The 17,302-nt window shown below is 32.8% G+C and overlaps 1 protein-coding gene across 2 annotated transcripts; it reads left to right on the top strand.

The window, feature by feature from the left end:
* The first annotated feature begins 570 nt into the window (after positions 1–570).
* Positions 571–14,147, top strand: Sam-S (S-adenosylmethionine Synthetase). 2 transcript variants are annotated; one of them, XM_088243417.1, is made up of 10 exons: positions 571–1,147; positions 1,480–1,557; positions 1,668–1,790; positions 5,355–5,467; positions 8,151–8,294; positions 10,036–10,122; positions 10,397–10,528; positions 12,266–12,448; positions 12,762–12,895; positions 13,527–14,147. In XM_088243417.1, the coding sequence occupies exons 1-10, from the start codon at positions 1,033–1,035 to the stop codon at positions 13,627–13,629; spliced, it is 1,212 nt and encodes a 403-aa protein (XP_088099543.1). In that variant the 5' UTR covers positions 571–1,032; the 3' UTR covers positions 13,630–14,147. The 2 variants fall into 2 exon arrangements, with proteins under 2 accessions (XP_088099543.1, XP_088099542.1); XM_088243416.1 differs by lacking the exon at positions 5,355–5,467 and adding an exon at positions 2,121–2,233.
* Positions 14,148–17,302: the final 3,155 nt, after the last annotated feature.

Raw genomic sequence — 17,302 nt, 5'->3', positions numbered from 1 at the left:
CCATTTTCTTATGTTGAGTTATTTACAACTCGTTGAAAATGACCCTCAAAATGAAATATTTGGGTAAATCATAAGAACGCAAATATTTTCTTGTTGACAAAAAATAAATAAATCAAAACCCCGTTTAAAAGATTAAAAATGTATTGATACCATGCATCTACCAATAAGCGTTTATACAAATTAGTTTATTAAAAAATTAACCAAAGAACCTGTTACTACAGTGTTAGATAGTTTAATGGATAAATTGAGTGTATTTAATCGTAAAAAAAAACTATTGGTCCAATCGGAAAAAATATTAAGTATTTTTCATGTTTTGATTTAGCGAAATTCGTCACATATTTTTTCCTTTTCTCCAATAATTTTAAATGTTAGTAAAAATAACACCTCTTGTTACACATAACCGACTACTCATTTTGTCGGTGTGAATTGTTTGGGGGTAACAAAAGACTATTCACAAAATGTTCAATTAAACCTTAAAATATAACGATTTCGCGTAATCTCCTTTAGTCCGTCATATTCGCGAGGGTTAATAGGTCAGCCATATATAAAATAGTGTTGCCAATAAGGCAAGAGTATAAATTACGATTACGCTTGTGAGAGCGGTCGTGTGTGTTCTCCGGTGATTTTCTTATAAAATAAAAGTATTTCCTTCATAAAAGTTATAACTAATTATACAATAATACTATTCGCATAAAACGCTCCCGTTTCATTTTTTCAATTGTGTAAAGAATATAAAATATAGGATTTCTGCAAAACCCTGTGTTCAAAATATTATCAAATAAAAGTGATCAAATAATACACTATTTTTAATTTTTCTAATCAACTGTTAACTAGTTATTCGAATTTCGCGGCGTTGTTCATATTGCGTGCGCTCGCATCACATAGACCAATCGGATAGCTCGTAACAGTCAGCTGACCTGTCTGAGGCGAAGTTATAAATACAAGTGAAAATATCAGCCAGGGTCTCTTTTCCAAAGTATTTGTCAGGGGTTGTTGGGGTATTGAGTTGAGTGCAGCGTGAAAAGGTTCAAAATGCCCGAGACTTGCAAAGTTAACGGCTACGCTAAGAGTAACGGTCATAATTATGAGACAGAGAATGGATCCACATTCTTATTCACGTCGGAGTCTGTCGGCGAGGGCCATCCAGGTTAGTTTCCAAATTTTCATTTGTATCTACCGAAAGAATATGGCCGACGACGCGACATGTGCGCGTCAATTATTGTAAACATCTCTTTATCCGTGACATTTCGGGAACTTAGCAATTTTTGACAGATGCATTTTTATTAGTATTTTAAATTTCGTAATCAAATCGGCTTCTGGTACCTATCTTTGTGTTTGTAAATAAGTAGGTAAACCACGCGGTATTTTTAACTGATACCGCACGTGGTGCTTAAATGTACCGCCAGTAATGCTCGAATATGAAATATGATACAAACGACATAACCACATAGCCTCTAAACTTATTCTTTTTTATTTTAGACAAAATGTGCGATCAAATAAGTGACGCTGTTCTGGATGCGCACCTTTTACAAGACCCTGACGCCAAAGTTGCCTGCGGTAAGATGCTTATCAATTATTTCCCTCGTTGAAAATGCATAACTGCTCCTATACTTCTTATCCAAAAATTCAAATACTCTAATTTAATTGTTCGAATGACTCAATTTCAGAAACTGTCACAAAAACTGGAATGGTCTTACTATGCGGCGAAATCACATCTAAAGCCGTTGTGGATTACCAGAAAGTGGTCAGAGATACAGTGAAACATATTGGATATGATGATTCTTCCAAAGGTAAATATTTCGTCACTCTAAATATCTGTCAAAATAGCTGTTGCTACGTGTTAAATTAATAAGAAACCCTAGAATTTATGTGCTGTGAAAATTAGAATACATTGAACCCCGTTAAAAGTGATATCTGCTGTAGCATAATAATATTGTTATGAGAATATCGCAAGTAAAGTATAAATACTGCGCTAGTCTTCAATCTCCTCTAGAAAAGTAATTTTGGTGTGCAAAAAACTTCGGTGTGTTCTTGCTATGATCTATTTGTTGGTTATTTTGCCAAAATGAATTTATGTTCAGTTAGCATGAGTGATATTATAATGTTTACAAAATGGTCAGGATTTGACTGGAGAACCCTCAATCTACTGGTAGCCTTGGAACAACAGAGTCCTAATATCGCCGACGGTGTTCACACCTCAAGAGAAGAGATGGATATTGGCGCTGGAGACCAGGTACAGAGGGAAAACCTTCCGGGATGCCTGCTTTTCATGACCATTAGATTAAAGCTTTATTATAATACATGCAAGTGGGGCAACTTCATGAAACATAATCAGAATCATAATTTTATAGATTTAATGCATTTTCTCCCTGCAGGCTGATATCGAAGAGCAACAATTTTTTCAACATCAAATACTCTATTCTAAACACCAAATTCCTACAGTTAATTTATTTCATTTACTGTCTTTACACTGAATTCAAAATGAATAATGATGTTTTAATGCATAAGGAAATTCAACAGATTAAGGCAATATAAAAATCGTATCTCTCGGTGCATGATTTAAGATAATGGCTATACAATTTAATCAAAACAAAAATTGCGCATGTCCTGGGTAAAAATATATCATTTTTGTTCGCATCCGAGTATTAAAGCGATTAGAATTTATACTGATGCGATAGATAATTAGATTTCAACTTTTATAAATGAGATATGAACGCATTAGTTTATTTTGGATATTTTACATTTTTAAATCATTCATTGATAACCTTTGTTCCTCATACAATCCACAAATTGTTTTCTGCATGATTTTAGTACAAATGTAACTCCCGGTATTCAGATTATTTTCCTTAAACACATTAAATAAAATAATATTGTGTATCAAATTATTTAAATTTCTGTGATACTGGCTTTCGATCAATTAACAAGTGTGACCCTCCGATAACCTCACATTACCTAAAGGAAGATAAATCACTATTCTGGCACTATTAGATAATAATAATTATCATATGTATAACTGTATACACATTTAAATTACTTCGAGTCACCATCCACCAATAATTTATTCATTTCTACTGATTACAATAAGCAAACAAACTAATAGCAGCCGTTCTGTATTCATATTTAACTATTAAATGGGTTGTTTTAGGAAATCGGACTATGATCCCAGAAGTGTTGAAAAGATTACAGAACTTTATGAAAATATTTTTCATTAATTCCAACAAAGCCCGACCTACTAAGACGGCACAAAAAACCAGACACTCGCTTACAAGAGAGGGAAATAATATGCTCGTATTAATTTACATAGGTGTATTTTCCCTTCTCTTTTCAGTAACTAACTGGGCGCAAGCGCCCTTTATATACGGTGCTGCAACCTAATTTATGCATTTTATGTATTAACAGAAAACTTTTAAAGGGGGATTAGCCTTATCAACAGAAATCTGCATGGATGAGAATCTTAAACTTAAATATGACGTTTGAAACAGTCATCAGTTTCGATCGTCCACCTAATTAATCAGATGATAAGATTTAAGTAGTGACAGCCTTCGTGGTATAGTGACTAAAGCGCTTGACTCACGCACGAAAGGCTCCGGGTTCAATCCCCGGCGAGAACACAAAAATATAATGCCATTTTCTCAAGCCTGTGTGTTCTGTGCAATTCGCCACTTTAATTGTGCCTTTTGGCATGTGTAAAAAAAAATAAAAAATTTTCAAAAATTATGCAGTTTTATGTAAAATTTTCCTCTCATCGCCGTAAAACCTCTGCAGAATTCAATGGTAATATTTCTTCGGTTAATTAAAAAAACCATTCCTAAATGATAGGAATAAAAGCAAAAACGCCACTTCTCATGATCATTGTTTTTGGGAAGACTTATTTCTTTTAAGTTCAATGTGCACATTCAACTCAACGTGAATAGTATGTTTGCTACCTGTTATACCACACACAAGTTGCGCGTGGTATAACAGGTAGCAAAAATTTGAACGTAAAAGAAAATCTTTTCGCTAATGGTTTTCTTGGTCTTCTCAAAAACAGTGATCATGGACAGTGTTGATTTGGTGTTAAAATAAACCAGATATTTTTGGTGACAATTTTAATATTTATTTTCTGATCATCTTTAAACTTGTAATTTGGAGATGTCTAACTAGACTAGCGTTTCCCAATCGCAGGTCCGTTGAGATTTTATACTGATCCGCAGAAATGCTTGCCGCCCATTTTAAGATTCCTGTGTCATTTGTTATTTCTATTCCTTTTATAATATAACATTAAAAACCAATAAACAAAATACTACATGAATAAAAGTTTTTATACCTGCGTTACTGGTCAGAAATTGTTTACCGGTCAGCAGGCTTAAAAAGGTTGGGAAATGCTGAACTTGATGATAAATCTGGCACAAGTTGGTAACTAACATTTCACTAATTGTGACATATTGCACTTAGTTAAAAGCTCATCCCAAATCAACAATTTATATAAAACCACAAGCAAAATATTTTCTTTTCATTAATAAATTTCATAAAAGTTGCATGCTTTTTTAAAATTCTATACATATCTACTTCTCCACATCTAGTAAATATTATCACTGTAACTCTCCAAAAAAAAGAGTCTAACTCTTGTGCTTGGAGAGTGACTTATATTATAAAACATTATTTTTTTATGGAATTTTACATATTTTTGTTTACTTTTCAAGCAATGATTATTTGATGCAAGTTATGAATCAACCAATTTTTTTTTTAAATATGTAGTTACCGACTTGTGCCAGAAACCTTACGATATATTCGTTTAGTGTACTTTATCACTCCAATGTATTCTTCATTTCTCTTGTCGTAATACAAAAAAAAAAAAAACACTCATAGCCTGTAATAACAAAGTAAATTGTTTTGCTCAAATTACAAATTCAAAAAGTTAAATTAAATTAATTACTTTTTATAATCACTCGTTGTAAAGCACTCTTGAGGTATTATATTATGAAAATGGCGCTTTATAAGTTATCCATAATAATAATAATGTAGCTCAAATATATACTATATATACTCAAAAATAATTTTAAACGTGAATTTTTTTTGTCATTAATAAATTTTTAAGATATATTATTCAAATGAGTTTTTAGATGGGCGATAATGCATGCCAATGGATTTTTTAAAAATCAAAATTCAGATATCAAAATTTTTTTTACGACTGAATTGCAAAGACTATACCATAAAAAGAATAATTAAGCCTATAGTAATCTAATACATACGTCATTTCGTATGTATGATATGCGATATTATGGGGAATATGAATGTCAGGGTATCGGTATTGCCGGGTGGGGTATGTTAGTGTGCATGTTGTATTAAGACCTTTCCGTGTGGGCGTGCAACAGGTTTCGACTACAAGACATGCAGCATCCTGCTGGCGCTTGACCAACAGTCTCCCAACATCGCGGCTGGAGTGCATGAGAACAAGCCTGACGAGGAAGTTGGTGCTGGAGATCAGGTCAGGCCTCATCATACTCGCTTGCTATTCTCTCATTCTATGGATAATCTATTCAATCATTTCAAATTGAAGTACCGATTAAATTCCTTATTTCATTGTTTCTATTAAAATCACTATGTATTTCAAATAATGTTAAATATTAGTATGAGTCGTTGAGTTTCTAAACACACTCTGGATGAATTTAGAAATAAAATAAATAGACGAGGGGAGGGTATCATTTATTAATGTTTCAAAAAATCAACAAAATAGAACTGAGTTGCAAAACCCGCTCCATCTCAGTACGTTTACTGTGTGGTATATTGTAAAACAATTATGTATTAAGAGTTACAAAACACGCTCTGGGCAAATTTTGAAACATATTTAGTTTTTGTGTGTTTTTCTCATGAGTAGAAAAAGCCGCCGGAGAAGATTTTGTAACTCAACAACTCATATAACCTCTCTTAATGTCCCCTGGTTTCATGACGTACCTGTCTCTTCATCAGGACTCTCGCTACATTATATGTTATGTGTGAGAACAATTAAATGGTTGCAATAGTTATGTTTCTGTTTATTGACCATTAAAAACTGTCTTCAAGTATATCACTATTCATTAAACTCTAGTTCAGTTAATAACATTTAAGTTAATCCTTCATGCACTTCATTTTTTACTGAAAAAAATCAGCTGAAATCCCGAATAAAAATATGCGTATGTACACAATACATTATACCATATGTTTCTTACGAAAAATTCTGGGTTTTGCTGATGATGCAAATTGTAATCCCTTTTTTATTAACTGAATGCCTTTTCATCTCGAGGTCTTCACCATTGCGCGCATGTTCTGTTGAACTATCTTTACAAAACTTGAATTAAGTATCTGAAATAATATGACTTTATCAGTGTTGTTTTTGTGCTCAATATTAACAAAATACATGATTTGTTCTAGAAATTTGCAATGGCCACAATCTTTGTTTATTCCTTTGATTGTATTAATTATTTTAATATCAGTAAACATTTGACTGAATGGGTCAGTAATAATAATGATGATATTGTATCGAACACTTCCAATTGTTATCACATTTTCTTGGCTATTATTCTGTAACTGTTTCGGGTCTCATAAGGTCATCGCATGCGATAAGATAAGATAGACACATATTGTGGCCAAATATTACAAAATCTGGCTAACATTTTATGAGAGGGGTGGAAAAACTCACCTCAGCATGTACAAAATTAAAATCATTCATATTACGTACCTGTGGCAACCAAATATGGTTGAATTGAAAAGCGATCAATTATAGCTTGCCTAAATAATAGGTATATTTGGTTTGGTTTGATTTGGCTATTGTAATCGGTATTTTAAACAAATTATTTAGGTGCTGCCTAAGGCTGTGTCTTACATTGCGGCTATTTAAAAAGTAAACAGCAACAGTGAAGCACTAATGTAACAGTTATTGCAAGATTAGCAGATTTACTGCTCGTTTAATAATTTACGTCCCATATAGTTACATCTCATATACATAAATACTACCATGTCTATTGTACTGTCACAATAGATCCATACACAGGTCAAAGTGACATCAGGAGCTTATTCAGCACCTACTAAAAATAAGAATGTCTATTGTCAATTATTATTAAAATCATGGTAATACATGGTCAATATACATCTTGTATATGTTAATGGTTTTTTTTACATATTCCATTAACAATCTGAGCTCCCTGCCTAAATATTTGCTGAAATTCGACCCGCTGAGTCAAATATAAAGCAAACTGTATTATGCAACAGGGTGATCGAACCTAGAAAATTGACAAACCTTCATATAATATTACGAATAGAGGGACACCCAGTTAGCCAACCAGATCGGAGTCTGGTTGAAACCAGACCTATAGAGGGACGCCCAGTTAGCCAACCAGATCTGAGCCTGGTCTAGTGATAAATAAAAATCCAGGGTAACTTGTAATGTTCATTCAAGTTTTTCACCTTCAATTTTAAAAATTGTTTCCTCTGCCTGCAATTTAAGAATAAAATAAATACTGTCCTTGCAATCACTGTGAAACACTCGTGTAATATGAAACTAACTAATGAATATATTCAATAGCAGTATTGTTTTGTTTTTATGTGTATTTTCATTAAAATATATTAGACAGCCAGCGCTGAAGTGAATGGAAGTCGTTGAACCTACCTTTTACCATCCAATTATAGATGACTCTCTTCCATTGCCAGTTTCAACACCCGCTATGTACATGGCATCAGTTCCACATGTTTGTGGGTTATGTCACTTCTGCACTGACTGCTTCACATATCGTCAGTGTTTTGTATTAAGGGCGAATAAGGCATTTTTTAGGAAAATGAGACTTAAGGCGATTATCCATTAAAAAAATCATCTTGCCGCAGAGTATCATATATATTTTTTAGATGCTCAATGGCAAGTAATTTACCTAGAGTATCATGTCAAAAATTTAAATTTTTGTATTAGGTAGCTCAAAAAGTAATTGAAAAATTAAAATACTTCTCCTGTAAAATTGTCATTTGGTTTATTCGCCCTTTCTTCTACTAAGCACCAACAAAATAAGTTAAAAACTACAAATCGGTTTTTCTTTGGCAGCTCTTCTGGGAACCTAAACAATATTTCGCAGGAGCATTAAGTCACACTAATCGTGAACTTGCTAATGCTAACAGTGATTCATATTTGGTTTTGTTTCTATCAGGGATTGATGTTTGGCTACGCAACAAATGAGACAGAAGAATGCATGCCTCTGACAGTTGTCCTCGCCCACAAACTGAATCAGCGTATTGCGGAGCTCCGACGCAGCGGAGAATTCTGGTGGGCCAGACCTGACTCCAAAACACAGGTAACATTATCTGACAGCCTTTTATCAGTATACGTCACATTATTTATTATATTTGGTCAACCCGCTTTACCCTATATAAAAAAAAAAACATTTGTATATAGTCTAAATATTTTTTAAGTTCGTTGGCTTTTCATTATATCCATTATTGCTTGCAATCTGTTTTTTTGTATTTAGTTATTTTTTTAAATTAGTATCAGATAATGGAACATTAATTAACGTATGTATCATAGAACTAAATGTAGATGTTTATGGGAAATTAGATGATTTGAGGAATTATGTTTTTTTTTTAATATGTCTTTAAAAATGAAGTTGTTTATCTTTATTTTATTAGTTGACATCCGATGGTTGTCTAGGCATTAATTTGTTTATTTTATTCAGAAAACACAGTCATACATAAAAGTATTAAAAGTAACATTTTTTTTTAACATAAAAAGACCAATTTAGTTTTCATAAATTATGCAAAAGATATAAACATTAAATGTGACAAAAAAAAAATAATAAATAAGAAATTCAAGTGAGAAAGTAATAATTGTTAACATTTGCGTTTTCCATGGAGGTTATCTTTGGTAATAAATTAGAATAAATAAAAATACCGAATGCACACTCCGAGCCATTCACGCACACACATGAACGCACATATAAAACATACAAAAACATATACATGCGTATTACATGTGGCACATATACATAGCATAAACCACTCAAGATGCACATTCAGTAACTATCCCAAATAATCGACCCCATGAAGAAATTTTCTGTACAAATGCAATGTGCAGTTAAAAATGTCTACATCAATACTGAGTCCATTATAATTTCTACAGGTACGTCTAATGAATGAATTTGAGGTATAATTGTTTTTACAAGTTGGTATATAAAAAACATAATTTAATCTGGTATAGCTAAGAGGACAACGGAAACTAATGTTTTGTTAAAGATACGGCGAATCAACCATAGTATTTAGAATTTTGAAAAGAAAAATTGAACCGCACTTAAAGCTCCTTTTTTGTAGTGATTCTATATTAAAATTAATCAAAGATGTGCCGTAATCATTTTCAATGTTACCAAAACGATATACCAGGCTCCTTATAAATTTATTTTGAATGTTCTCGATTAGATTAATATATACATTATACTTTACTTGCTTTTAAATTTGTTATTTAATTAAAACCATTTATTTTGTTATCACGTGCTATGGATTTATTCGAACCATCACTTCACTTTCACAGCCTCGCACCTCTGCTGGGAGAGCATTCCATGGCATACGGCCTGCGACCGCAAATGCGCGTTCACTAAATTTAGTGCGCTGTTTGCGTAGAGGTATAATAACTTTTCCTCTCGCCATAGACGTAGCTGATCTAAGCGTGAGACGCCTGTCAGCTAGTTCATCTGGAATGGATAGTTCCCTTAGATATTCTGCAGCAGAGTTGTGCAGTGATTTATATAAGCCAACAGAGTTTGTATTCCACCCTCTATGGAAAACATAGCCAGTGTAATTCCCGTAGTAGTGGAGTGATATGACTGAACTTAGAGATCCTGAAAATAAGTCTCGCTGCAGCGCCTTAACCAATTTAAATAAAACTGTTACAGCTTCCTGACTGGTTGTTTTTTTTTCCTTTCTTTGATTTAATATATTTATGTATAATAACTAGATGTAATATATTTACAATTTATTACATCTTAAGTCATTTTTAATATCTAAAACAAAACAATTTTTTGATTTTCTTTATAATGGTTGTTCCAGGTGACATGTGAATATCTGTTTGATAATGGTGCGACAATCCCACAGAGAGTGCACACTGTCGTAGTGTCTGTACAACATTCAGAAAAGGTGAGTATTTCAATTACAAATTCTCTTTTTTTATATTCTTATTTAAACTGTTATCAAAAACATTATAATTGTTAGTAAAATCAGGTATGTATGGGCAGCCAATCACAGGTCATAAGCCCTGTTAAATTCCTCGACTTGCGTATCTTCTCTCAAACAGGTTACTACATCTTTGTTGAAACATTGGTCAATTCTGATAAACTCCTTATTGTCAAATCCAAAATTTTTCTACTTAGATTTGGGCACATTATTTTTTTTTTTTCCTATTTGTCCGCAGGTCACTCTTGATAAACTACGTGAAGAAGTGATGGAGAAAGTTGTAAAAGGAGTCATCCCCGCTCAGTATTTGGATGACCGCACGGTTGTGCACATCAACCCGTGTGGACTATTCATCATTGGCGGTCCTCAGGTTAGACACAGGCAAATTTTGTTTCTTTTAATTTAAACTGAAATTGTTTTTTTCGCTTCTCTATAGAATTGTTATGAATTTGCACCATTCTTTCTTCAAATTTATTTTTAAATCTAGATTATATCTTTAAAATATATTAATCTCTAATGTTTTTTGGTTTTAAACTAGAGCATTATTAAAAAATACCAGTATTTTATAAATGAATTTTGCTGAGTAATAAAATATACCAATTTATTAAAAAAATTAAGTGGTCAAAGCTAAAATCAAGTTTTTTACATACTTATAATTAAAATGCAGTCCCACCAAGAAAAATGTTAGTAAATATTTTTATACAAGTATTTTAATTCATATGAGGACCCGCAAGTATTTTTATACAATGAAATTCCATCAAAAATAGTCAATAAATAACATTAATTGAACACATTATTTCTATAGAGACTGCAATTACAATAATGAGGAACTTCAGCCCTATGGGAAATTAGATATAAAAAAATATTTCTTATGCGTAGCAAAAGTTTGAGCACTAAAAATGCATGAAAAAAATAATAAAAACCAACTAATTTGAATGACGTCACTAGTTTTTATGAATCAACCAATGATAAGATAGTTGTGAAAGATTTCTGGTTTACGGTAAGTCAACAGGCTAATTGGCAGAACTGACCAAAACGAAGTGGAAGAGAACTGACGTCACACGCGGAGTAATTCCAAAAATACGAAACTTAAAGAAAATCGTAACGTTAATAAAACTATACATAAATTGTTTTAAAAAAAAAATTTGGCTTAGTTTAGTAGTCAACAACAAAAAAAATATATTAAAAACACAGCGGTGTCAGCGGAACTTCCCTTTATTCAAATAATAACAATAAAATTATAATTTTATTGTTATTATTTGAATTTATGTGTCGGAAAATATTTATATCCATATACAGTAAAACCTCGTTTTTACTTATTTTTTGTTTTGTACACCATTTTGTGAAAAGGACCTAAATTACATTGTTATGGTATTTGTTACAATCAACATAGTGTAAAGTTTCCGCAAACCAAGTTTTGTAAAATTTCCATTGAAAATCTAAAGTGTCTAATTTTGACATTTTACTCAATTGTGACATGCGGTTGACGCGTGAAGAATAAAGTCTTTACATCAATTAAATTATGATGCAGAAAGTTTGGAGAAAAAAAATATTATTTGAAGTTATAAACACAATTTGGAAAGAAGATTGTTTAGACAGTTATCATAAAAGTGTGAAACAGTTTTGCCGCGATGTAAATGACAGTTAAAAAAGTGATACTATATGAATAAAATTTTCCAATATTTCGGGAAAAAATCATTGTATGCATTTTATGCTCATTCAAATTTTTATTTTCGTGTTTTTAAGGTTAAGTACCTACATAAAATTATTTAAGCATATTTTTTTTTCATTCATTAAAAAAAACACATTGTGCTATTGATTGAAAAAGTACAAAATATTTCAAATGAAATCATAGGTAAATATGAATAATCCCCAATTATGACAGTTTTTGAAAAAAATTTCTGCTGTTTTTCATTTCCTCACTTTATTGTTTTCCTCGGTTTAACATTTTTTTGTTGCTCTCTTAAAAAATATAAAACAGGGGTTTTACTGTATTTTAAAACTATTTATGTACATGCATTTTAAGTATTCTCTTCATGTAAAATAAATAATTTTACTTTACTACGAAGTTGGTATGCAAGTGTGCAATGTTTTATTGGTTTTCCAGTCGGACGCCGGGCTCACGGGAAGAAAGATCATCGTGGACACGTACGGGGGCTGGGGGGCTCACGGCGGAGGAGCCTTCAGCGGGAAGGACTTCACCAAGGTGGACCGCTCGGCTGCCTACGCCGCACGTTGGGTGGCCAAGTCTCTCGTCATGGCCGGCCTTTGCAAACGCTGCATGGTCCAGGCAAGTGGTGGCTTTCTATTATATGACCGTGACTGTCAACCATCTCACAAATATTCTAAATAATTAAATCCTGTACATGTGAATTTACTATTCCTCGGCCTGTGTGCCTAGTTGTAGTTGTTCTATGAAATCTATTGGCAAACTAATTTTGTAATAATTTTGACATTGGTCTGTGTCTAATTATAATATGTCGAATTTCATCTATTTATTAAATTTTGGTACTGTCATGATCCCAAACCCCGGACCAAATGTTGAAGGATCAGTTTCTACTCTTGTACTTTCTATTTCACATAAAATTTCCATTGTATTGCAGGTTGCATATGCCATTGGTGTAGCGGAACCCCTTTCCATCACAGTTTTTGACTACGGAACCTCCAAAAAATCACAAAGCGATCTCTTAAATATCATTAAGAAGAACTTTGACTTGAGACCGGGAAAGATTGTGAAGTGAGTATATTCAAATTAGAATTATAAAATGTTTAGAAATATGCATTTGTACATATTACAATGAAAGCATCCACCCCTTTCCCGAAACTGTTCATAAAGACTCGAGTCTTTCTTCAGTTTCGCATATCAATATCAATTTTTTTTTAAACTAATGAAGTGAAAATGTAATATTTCTTTGCAATCAAACCGCGGAAATAACAACTAACTTTATAACTTTAAAAGCTTTCATTGTACCCCTCACTGCAGTATTGTCAATTTGTGATCAATCAAATACACGTGATCAGCACAATCACCTTTTTCTAATTTCCCAGTATGACAGTGAAGGAATACAGTGTTAGTTCCAAATTGAGACCGCGGCCGCACGCTCCAGATCCCGCCTCGGAAAGGAAGAAGAACATAGTAATACAAACAAATCAAACGACACAAAACCTAAATACATATAGGAAACATTAGAATAATTTGCCCTATACAACATGCACTCAAGCAACAGAAGAAAAACATATTAGTACAAATACTCTTTTAATGGTTTAAAGAATCTGCTATAAATTTTAATTGGGCAACGGACCAATTCCCTTTTACCCAATTTCGGGCATACGAGTAGTGTCTAATTATCCCACTATTGTTGTTTCAGAGAGTTGAACTTGCGCTCCCCGATCTACCAGAAGACAAGCACGTATGGTCACTTTGGACGTTCTGGTTTCTCTTGGGAGAACCCCAAAACACTGATTGAATGACTCCAGACCTGAACGGATCGGTGTTTATTGTACATAATTTATTCGGTATTGGTTTTGTGTCCCAATTAGCGTTAGTTTAGCTGTGGTCGCCTCCGAAACCTTGCTACGCCGTCCGGCGTTTAGTTGGAAATACTTAGGTTAGACATAAGAGGGGCCCACTTGACTAGGATCAGGCCACAGTAGGCCTCGGCTGTGATATGCGGCCGGAGGCCTTTCTGCAAATACTAGCACGGGTGTGAGACCGGACTAAGAATCTCGCACCGTGTAGTTTGTGTTGTGTTTACGTAAAGGAGCCGTATTGGAAAAGAGCCATTCCGAAAACACACCGGCCCTCCTAGTGAAGTGGAACCCTTTTGCATTTACCTTTTGCAGTGTCATTTCACGATCCATTTCCTATTTCCCTTTGGTAAATATACTCTTAGGTTAAGTATACCCTCGATAGGTCCGCGATGCTACCGGACCGATAATATTTATTGGTAATAAATGTATTTACTGGCCAGAACCAGGGTAAAAACTCATTTATTTTTGTATTACCTCTTTTTTCCTCCTAGATTATAAATTAAAATCGTTTTGGGGATCTGATTATAAATAATTTCTATAAAACAGGCCTATTGCCAGATATTGTGTCTTCTATTTGGTTGCTACTAATAATAAGATAAGATTTTTTCAATCATCCACTTAGTCAAAGTCAGACAAATACATAGTTGGTAGCTTTTTTAACAGAGATAATAATAAGACTTTATTTGTGAAGGGAATATGACAGTCTAAGAAATGACCATAAATCATGAGCTCTGTACAGTGCATTAGAATATTTCATAGGGGCAATACGTTTTCAAATAAAATATTTTTGTGTGCTGTATGTTTACCACTTGATTCACGACAGCCACTAACACATTAAACCTATGATTGACAAACATTTGAACGCCTAGACTTTTTTCATGTTAAAAATGTCCTCCGTCTCTGTTGAAATGTGTATTAGTCTGGATAAACTCCGAGGGTTTGAAATTGAAAATATGCGATTATTATTTTTATGGATAACTTATATTGCGCCATTTTCATTCTCTTTGTATTCTCTGCAAATCTCTTGAATCAGTATTTTTCAACCCTTATGAATATACGATACTCCTTTACAAGTTAAAAAAATCTGGTGACCTCCTCGGAACCCTGACTTATTTTGCGATAGGAATTTCAACGAACTGTATTTTTTTTTCTATCGATACTACGATACGATACTAACTTTCTTTCTATCGATACCTAGTATTATACATATATTAAAAAATCAATTGTAAAGTAGGAGCGGACGCAGCGGGCTGTCGCCGTTGCAGAAAAATCAGAATATTATAGTTTTACTGGTGTTGACGTGCTTAAATAAAATAAAATAAATCCGCGTGAGATTTACGTCTTCTGGACGAAGTAAAATGAAGAATATCCGGAACTTGACACAGGAAGCTTTGAAATGATCGGTACCATTTGCCACATCCTACCTATGTGAACTAACGTTCTCTTCGATGGTAGACATAAACATTAAAAAGAGAAATAGATGACTAAAATCAAAAAATATTTTTTTTTTGTGTCTCAAAAATAGAATCATTCTACAAATTGATAAAAAAAAATACACAGGCATAGCCTTCTCACTGAAATTATAGTATTTTTATTGTAGTGTATGACCTAAAACCCTTGCTTTTTACTTTTTTAACTTGCTCGTGACTGCGACCCCTTAAGCGAGGGTTTGCAACCCCCTTGGGGGCGCCCCCAAAGCCTCGCTCATGCGCACGACCCATAGGTTGAAAAACAATGTCCTAAATTATTGAAGATTTGTTGCTCTTATTTGCTTCAACTACAGTCGACTCCTCATTTAGATAAACTATTGATGTTGAATACTACATATATATGTATGTTGAATACTACATATATATGTATATACGCACAGTTAGCAAGAATTACTTGATAAATGTTTTTTGTGATAAAATAAATTTTTTTCTGACTTTCTTTGTATTCATTATTTGCACACTTGTGTATGCTGAGAATCACAAAATAAATTTTTAAATGATAATAGTTTTTTCTAAAACTGATTTTAATTTTGTGTTTAGGTACATATCGAAATGTTTTTTTAGTAGCTTTTAATGTAACCAAAAGCACAAAAAATCTCAATTAAAATATGAAATTCGTACGTAAGTTGTGTCCGAATATTTTTTTTTTGTTGGTATCCTCAAAAGTATGCAGGAAGATGCGTAAAATTAGTATACCTACTCACTGCAAAACTTACTTCATCCCAACCAAAAAATGAGGGAATTAAAAGCGAAAACATTGCTGTTTTTGGGAAGACTTATGTGTAATATAACAGGTAGCAAAAAGATTATTAATTTCAAGTTCAATGTGGACATTATACTTGTCTTCCCGAAAACCGTGATAATGGACGTGAAGGTTTTGCTTTAACTCCCTCAAATAAGATGCAAGATGTAAAACAACACAACACAAAACAAATGGGAAGTATTAGAATTTACAATGGCCATCACTGGGTAAGTATTTTGCAATAAGAATCATTAGAAATTACATGAACTAAAGTCACCCTAGGGTGTCTGTGAAATGGTGGCAGATAAAACTGATCCCATTACACCAAAACCATTTTTGTGCGGTAGATACATTCCACGGGGAATCGCACCAAAACACAAAAAAGTGAAGATGCATCCCTTGAATTTTAATTACTTTGAAATAGCTAAAATGTACCCAAAATAACATAAAACGAGTTTAGAGAATAATACAGCATCAAAAATTGTGTGCTTTAAAAATCTTTATTCATGTTATTAAAAAAAATATATTTACTTATTGTTTTGGTGGTATTTTAACCGGTCCAATGTTGAATCTCATTTGACATCGATTTTTTCCATTTATCATACTTCGGAAAATTATTGAAACTAATTTTATCATTTAAAAAAAATAATAACCATTTGTAGTAAAAACACGATTTATTTTTGAAATGTGGATAGTAATTATCTATATTTTATAATTTTCCAAAGTCTGAAATATGGAAAAAATCTATGTCCAATTAGATTCGTCATTGGGCCGGTAAGGGTTAAGGATGGCTGAATACCTGTAATATTGTGATGACGGTGTGCGCACCGACTAGAGAAATATTATAACTATCCATGCTCCGATCGCTCTATTCTTCAGAAGGAATAATATGGGCAGTTGTAAACGTGCCATTGTTCACAATCAATACTAGTGAAACATTGGATTTTGTATGTACATATGTGAACAACACGTTTTTAATTACATCCTTTTTTAATGGCTTAGAAAAACTGCATAGCTTCAAAATTGCACCACTTCATTGAGTTTACACATTTTGAACAATCAAATTTCTGAGAACTGATAATATTTGCGGGCAGAAGTATGTGTCAAGTCAAAATTAATGTTATAACTTTTTTACCATGATGATGAGTAATTTTGACATTTATCTTTGTATATAATCTAAGGATAAGATTATTTTTTTAAATTTAGGTTTTACTTAATATCTTAATTTGCAGTGAAGTATATAAAAAAAAAGTATCTAAATGGTGATTTTCACATTCCCGATAATTCCTTCATCTCTTTTGAGATATCGGTTTCTAGATAAAATCCTTAGTGTAATAATACGCCCTTACAGACAAAAACCATTTTATGATTATCAAACACG

This window comes from Micrasema longulum, unplaced genomic scaffold, assembly GCF_059751315.1.
Source record: "Micrasema longulum isolate JH-2025_06_02 unplaced genomic scaffold, ASM5975131v1 h1tg000210l, whole genome shotgun sequence".
NCBI classification, from domain to species: domain Eukaryota; kingdom Metazoa; phylum Arthropoda; class Insecta; order Trichoptera; family Brachycentridae; genus Micrasema; species Micrasema longulum.
The sequence above is the reverse complement of the archived record's forward strand: the minus strand, read 5'-3'. Positions and strand labels throughout refer to the sequence as shown.